Consider the following 6,831-nt stretch of genomic DNA (forward strand, 5'->3'; position numbering starts at 1 on the left):
CCCCCCCGGAAGACTCTGGCTCCACAAGCAAGATGTGTTGCCCCAAAGTGCACATTTCCAGCGCGTCTTAACTGGAAAAGGTTTGGACTTGTTGCACTTTCCTCAACCTGAGGCAGCTTCCCAGCATTTGTAGACAAAATCGCTATCTGATTTTCAGCGCTTTCTATATATAAGCCAGATTCAAACGAAGCACCAGGTTGATGAAGCTGAGCTGCTCCAAAACTAGTTTAGACGTGGTAACAAAAGGTACGTAGAGTTGAACCATCTTTCACCATTGTACTGGGCAGAAGAGATCGCCTTTGCATTTTGTAAGAAGCAGAAAGACACATGCAGGCTCTACAAAAGGTATGAACACAGGAAGGAAGAATGTCACTGATAATTTAATATGAACAGTACCGGCAAGTGACGGGCACCCGTCAGTTAAAACGTTTACCTTTTTCATTCAATAGATCGCAAAGTGTCTTATATTTTGTAACTTGGCACTTATTGAAATTCGTGACGTTAAAATCGATTAAGAAAGGTGAAGCAAACCTGAGTGAAACAAAATATATTGAACCGACAGCAAATGTAATGAAATAACAGCATCTTTTCGAGGTTTTTTTTTGTTCTTTAAATAACTTAAAATACACTAGAAAAAATATGGTAAATATAAATAATTTTGTTTTCATGGAGAACAAATAGTTACAAAGCCCGTCCATAACAACATTCACTTAGAAGAGCTTTCCCTCTTTCTTGGCAAAAGAGCATTAAAAGTCATGAGGGTCTGATGGCAAACTGGGATAGAAATCACCCCCTTCAAGATACCCCCGATTAAATAGCTATCTGTCTTTCAAATTAAAAGAAATCACAAGATTACGTGAATAGATACACCTTTATGAGATAAAATGTAAATGACTGACAGTCAACTATCAATTCACAAGTTATAGCCAAAATAAACTTTGTTCGTGTTTATCAACATATTTTACATGTACCTAGTACTTATGATTGGAGTTTGCCATTCGAGAAGGTGGTGGTTTGGGAATTAAATACAAGGTTTGACCTGAGAACATCAGAGAGCCAGCAAAAGAGAAAGAAATAACTCCTCTAGTCTCATGCTTTCTGCTCCCTTCTATTTCAGGGATGGGACAGCAAAGGGCCAACAAAGATCGAAGTGTGGGAAGGTAGTGCTTGATCCCTCTCTCTCTTTCTCTCTCTCTTTTCCCTCCAAAATTAAAAGAAAAAGAAAACAGCCACATCGGTTTGTTTTTGTTTTTCTACTAAAGATGAGGGTGAAGTGCAAGTGAATCAAAGGGACGCCATCAATGAAATACAAATACATGCAACCCGGAATTCTGCTGGAAGAAGTATCCCGGACAGTTTTCCCGTTAGAAATTCGCAGAGAAATCATTGTCTTTTTCTTTTCTTTTTTCTTGTTCTTCTTCTTTTCTTGTCGCCATTTCCAGACGTGGTTGTTAAACTCAAGTATCTGATGCAACGTGAAAGGAGGCCCGCCTCTCTTATCAAATTTCTTGTATTAAAGTGAACTTCGCAGAAAAAGGTCAGTTTCAAAACCTGTGAACTTCCCAGCTGCGTGTCTATTTCATCTAATTCTTTAAATAAGTATATATCTTCCTTCGGTTCCTCGTCTCTCTCTTTTTCTCCATTAGAAAAAAAAACCCAAACCCTTTAAAAGTTGTTTCTTTTTTTTATTATTTATTTGTCTCCCCCTCATCTCCGTTTCCTGGAACAAGGTTTATTTCTCGTCCTCTTTCTGAAGGTATAAAACACCTCACCGTGGTTTTGTTCCTGTCCTTTATGTACGCCGGGTTTTGTCCGGCACGCCTGGCCCCGGTGCCGGGCCGCTGGGCCGAGGCCCCCGCGTGTCTGTGCGCGCGCCTGTGTGTGTTTGTTTTACTCTCTGCTCTCGGCAGCCCGGCTCCGCGTGTGTTTCGCATTAAGTCAAAGCTCGCCCGCTCGTGAGTAGGACTCTGCCCATGGAGTCATTAGCCTTTCGCTTGTTTGCCGGGCTGTTTTTGTGTTGTGATCCTCCGGATGGTGCGAGCGGCAGGGTCCCCAGGAGGTGATCGCGGAGGAGGAGGAGGAGGAGGAAGGGAGGGGGAGGCGGAGGAGGAGTCACAGCCCCAAAGCAGCCGCGTGCTTTTTGGCTTTCAGTCTGAGGTCGGCGATGCTGGAGTTCTTGCTGGTGGTCTTGGCCGCCGCCGCCGCCGCCACCACCGAGGCGGCCGAGGCGGACTCGGCGGCCAGCGTGGCCAGGGGCAGGCCGAAGGGCGGCGCGGGGAACATCATGTAGGGCGCGTGGGCGGCCAGGTGCGGGTGCAGGTGGTGATGCGCGTGGGCCACGGCGCTGTCCAGCTGCAGCTGGGCCTGAACCTGAAAGGACAAGGGCGTCACGTTGCAATGACTATCCTAAAGGTGTAACGAGAACAGAAACAGAGCATTAACACGGCCCGGGGGCAGCTCCCCCTGCAAAGCGAGCGGGGCTCCCCGGGGCTGGGGGGTTGCGTGGGCGGCCCCCACCCGCGCGGCTTCCTGCGGGCGCCTGGCTCCCCCTCCCCCCGGCCGAGCTGGGGGCTCTCGGGCGCTGCGCGCGCAAGCCGGGCCCGGGCCGCGCCGCCGCGGGCGAGGCCTCCGCGGCGCCCTTCCCAGCCCCGGGGCGCTGGGTCCTGGCGGCGGGCGCGGGTACTTGCCTGCTGGAAGGGCATCCTCAGCGCGCCCACGTTGACGTAGGGAGCGACCCGGCACGCCTCGAACTGGCTGGCGGCGCCGATGAGCACCCCTGCAAGCAGCAGCGAGAGGCAGGCATCACTGGCAGTGCGGGGGGCATGCTCCAGGCCCGCACGCGGACATTTCCCGCTTCCCTCCTCCCACTTCCAGGGGAGTTTGATGCCACTGATCACCCGTAGGTCAGGCGTGTTCACGGTTGTCTCCCCCCCACCCCCCAGCTTCCTCCTCCCACGCCGCTTTCATATGAGGACATGCGTCCTATCCCGGCCCAGCGCTGCTCCTCGACTGGGGGGATCCGCACCCCGACACGTCTCTCCAGCCTCCTCCTCTTCTCTGACACGGACGTACCTTTATGAAGTTGATTCTCTTGTTTTCTGCACTTCGCTCTTCTGTTTTGAAACCAAACCTGAAGAAACAAGAAATACATCCACAGGGGATGAGCTACTGCGATACAGAAATACACCCCTCCCCCCAAATAAAGCACAGTTGTGTGCGATACACAATAGCTATCATTGCACTAGGTTGGTTGATTTGTGCTGGGCAGCCCACATGTATCAGTGGAGAGACTGGAAGAAGGCGCTGAAATAGGAAATACATAGAAAATCAACATTTCCAGCCGGTGCCGGCTGGTCCTTGATAAATTTCTCTTAGCCCTGGTTTCATCTTTCACATTAGAGTCCCCAAAGACTTAAATCGCTCCCTGATATCTAATACTAACTTGTGATAATGGGTTTAGATGTTTGCACTGTAAGACCTGAGAAGAATGTGCTCATTAATACCCTGTAATATTAATTAGCTTTATCTTCAAGAAAAAACTAAACACCAAAGCTTTTAATGACTCACTTTTGGGGGGTAATTACTTGCCATAAAAGCTTCACTACAAAGAAGTTTAGAATTTCTCTGTTCCTCAGTGCAGTGGAGTGTAACACAGAAGCGGAATAATTGTCTCATTATTATGATAATCTAATTTGCTTCTCTAGAAAAGGCGGCACGTTAGACAGGACCATACTTTTAATATTGGAAACTGAACTTTTGGAACAAAATTTCCAGAGTAAAGTTCTACTTCCTTAGAAAGAGAGAGAGAGAGAGAGGCAGTGTTTGAAACATTTCAGCCTGTCAAGGAGACCGCTGCATTGCATGTCTGAAGCCACATTTACCAAGCACTCTTTCCACAAAACAATTTTTTTTTTAAAGTCCTACTTTGAGAGACACATATTAATACAGATTTCCCCCCCCATCTTTGCTTTGCTCGAGGAAACTCTGCCCAACGCTCTCACTCATTCCCAGTCCTGCATTTCAAACTTACAGTCCATAATTTACAGATTAATGTAGATGCAAAGTAAAATATTATTGCCAAGCATTTTCCGGAATGATTAAAAGGGAACGGGTTTAATCTATGTAAATCTCTAAAAGTTATTATGCACCCTGCGATTTGGCATAATAGGAGTGCGGATCATGTGCTGCAGTGGTATTCTTTGTGGAGCAAACAGCCATCAGAAGGAAGCCTCTCCTTTACATGTTTCATAGAGAAGTTGGAGCCGAGGAACTTTTATTGTGGGATTTTTTCCCCTTCCTTCAAGATTTGTTCAGCATAAATAGGTGGCTGTCTCAACGGGAAAAAACAGAAAAGCACAGCAGAGTAAAAGGGAATGCTCTTTTTGTGAGGCTGTGATGACAAAAGCTGCTTATTATTACTTTTTGGTTCAACGTGACTGCTCTGTTTATGTCCTTATCCTATTACAAGATGCAGGGAAACCCCATAAGAATTGTGCGCATAGTTTGGTGCAGATGGTGGCCTGCAAGCACAAAGATGGAGAGGGAGGATCTGTTACAGCAATACTTTCGAACAGCTGCAGATGTTTGGGGCCTAAAACTACTCCATGTGTTCAAACAAATAATGACCATCATTTTCTCTTATTTAATTATTAGAACGGAAATACACTGGAACAGTTACATTTGTTCCCATTTGAAAAGTAACCCGCCTGTCTATCTGGTCAAACACCTCCACTACTATGGAAGAGGTAAGTAATAGGGAAGAGCAGACGAGCTGATTTGCTAAACCGTGGGAGAGCAGACTGGAATTAAACGCCGAGGTAATTAAAGGGGTAGGGAGAATTTGGGTTTCTCCGTAAAAAGAGCGTTTTAAATCACTTTTCCCCATTAGAGATGTTATTTTTAATAAACCCGAACAGAGCCAGCTCGTGTACTTCTGCAGCCACTCTGCTGCTTCCCCAAAGATTTAAGAACCACCGGTAAAAACCCTGACTGTAAATATCTGCACTTAGCAGTTACTAATTTAGTTTATAGTCAGTACATCTATAAACGTAATTGGCACATCCGCCTGGGAAGCCCGGAGCCAGGAGCAGACTGTAGGACTAACACAGTTCACAGGCACAAAATATCCGCTGTAATTCTTACAGTCAGTCAAAGCAGAAGCGTTATTTAACGTGCTTATAAACGGCTGGCATGCAGGGAAGGGAGTTCAACCACGATAAAACCGGATACAGAGATGCTGGGTGCAAATCGGCCCAGGGCTGAGAATGTGTGTTAAAAAAATAAGATCAGAGACTCAATCCAGGAGGGGCTGACAGGATTTGGGGTTCAACATCGTGTCACCCTGTGTGGCAGACGCGCGCGCGCGCACACACACACGTTGCAGGAGTAACCGGTGCCCTACCTGCACTCTGGCCTCGGACAAGCCCAGCCTCTGGCTCAGCTCCTCCCGCATGAAGGCGTCCGGGTAGTGGGTCTCATCGAACAGCCGCTCCAGCTCGTTCAGCTGCTCCAGAGTAAAATTGGTCCTGCTTCTCCGCTGCTTGATTTTAGTCTGCCCTTCGTCTTCCATGGCTTTCGCATCCTCCTTGCGATCCTTCAGCTCTGGGGAGACTAAGCAGGAAAAACAACAATCAAACTAACCAACCAAGCAACCTAGCCCTGGGACTTGGCCAGGGCAGCTTTTAGGACGAGAAGGTGCCTGGGCTGGGGGAGAGGGAGGGGGGATCAATGGCAAAGCTAAAGGTCACGTCTCCACACTGATGATCGCCAACCACGTTTTCACCCGAGGTTTCCTCCCATCCCGAAAGGGCTGTTGGGGAAGCCCTCGGGCCCCTGTCAGCTGGGCTGGCCCGTGCCAGGTTCCCCTGGCAGAAGGAGACCACAGCGAGCCGCCCTCCGCGTCAGCCACGCGCGGTCAGAGCCCGGCCTTGACCCCGCGGCTGCCCGAAGCCACGCCAGCGATGTCTAGCCTAATTCCTGCGCCCTCAGCATCACTCGAGCACATCTTTGCCTTTACTCTCCAAGGCCCAATAAGGCCGCCGGGGCCCCGGGCGCTGTCTGCCCGCAGCTGCCGGGGTCCCGCGGGGCTGAAGGCTGAGAAGGAGCCTCCTCCAGCCTCCCCTCGGGGTTGGCCGCAGCAGCCCGGGGCTGCCCAGCGCAGCCTCCCGCCAGGGGCGGAAACCCAGAAGGGAAGTCAGGGGGCCGCGAGCTCGGGCCGACCCAACCCCTTGCAACAGGTGGACGCGGGTCCAGGCGGCCTCCGGGGCGCTCCGTGCCTTGGGTGCTCTCGTGCTTAAGAAAGCCTGCCGGAGCCTTTTTCAGTGGACAGCGCCGGGTCGCTGGGGGGAGGGCGACTTTCAGTGCTTTTATTTGTATGATTTAATTAGGTGGGAAGCCCTCCCTGAGAGCCGCAGGCACCGCTGCACAATGGGACTGCTCTGCCTCCCTGCCACTTGCCGCTGCTCCCGGCTCCAGGGCTCCGGCCGGGGAGTTGATTTGCGCATCTGCGGGGCAGGATCTGCTTAGTGCGCTCGCAGCTCTCGCTACCTCGCCCCTCGCTCCCAGCATTTGCCTAGCAAATCAGTTCCGGAAGAGGGGTCGGCTGGAGCCGGGATCCGGGCAGAAAGACTCCTCTGAACAGCAGCAGCTCGGAAATACCCGCTCCGCGGATACCACATCCGCCCCCCGCCCCCAGGCAGGCGTTCAAATGGAGCAGCAATCTCCAGCGCCCTTTGAACAAGCAGTCGCCGTCCCTGCCCGGCGCTCCCCGGCAGCCGGGCTCGTGGGCGGGCAGGTCAGTCCGGGCCGCGGCGCTGCCAGGCGGGCGAGGGC

General features: G+C 50.8%; 1 protein-coding gene across 2 annotated transcripts in view; it reads right to left on the reverse strand.

Annotated features, from left to right (window-relative positions):
- Positions 1-361: 361 nt before the first annotated feature.
- The window catches only part of SHOX2 (short stature homeobox 2), a 7,503-nt gene continuing 1,033 nt past the window's right edge, over positions 362-6,831 (reverse strand). The window contains exons 2-5 of one of the 2 annotated variants that reach the window (XM_019532653.1): positions 5,402-5,635; positions 3,073-3,130; positions 2,688-2,776; positions 362-2,406 (exon numbers count right to left, since the gene is read on the reverse strand). In XM_019532653.1, coding sequence (XP_019388198.1) covers positions 2,113-2,406; positions 2,688-2,776; positions 3,073-3,130; positions 5,402-5,635 — 675 coding nt within the window. In that variant the 3' untranslated portion in view covers positions 362-2,112. The remainder of the gene's footprint in view (positions 2,407-2,687; positions 2,777-3,072; positions 3,131-5,401; positions 5,636-6,831) is intronic. The other variant, XM_019532654.1, reaches the window with a different exon arrangement.

This window comes from Crocodylus porosus, unplaced genomic scaffold, assembly GCF_001723895.1.
Source record: "Crocodylus porosus isolate Cpor-Errol unplaced genomic scaffold, CroPor_comp1, whole genome shotgun sequence".
Classification (NCBI taxonomy): Eukaryota; Metazoa; Chordata; order Crocodylia; family Crocodylidae; genus Crocodylus; species Crocodylus porosus.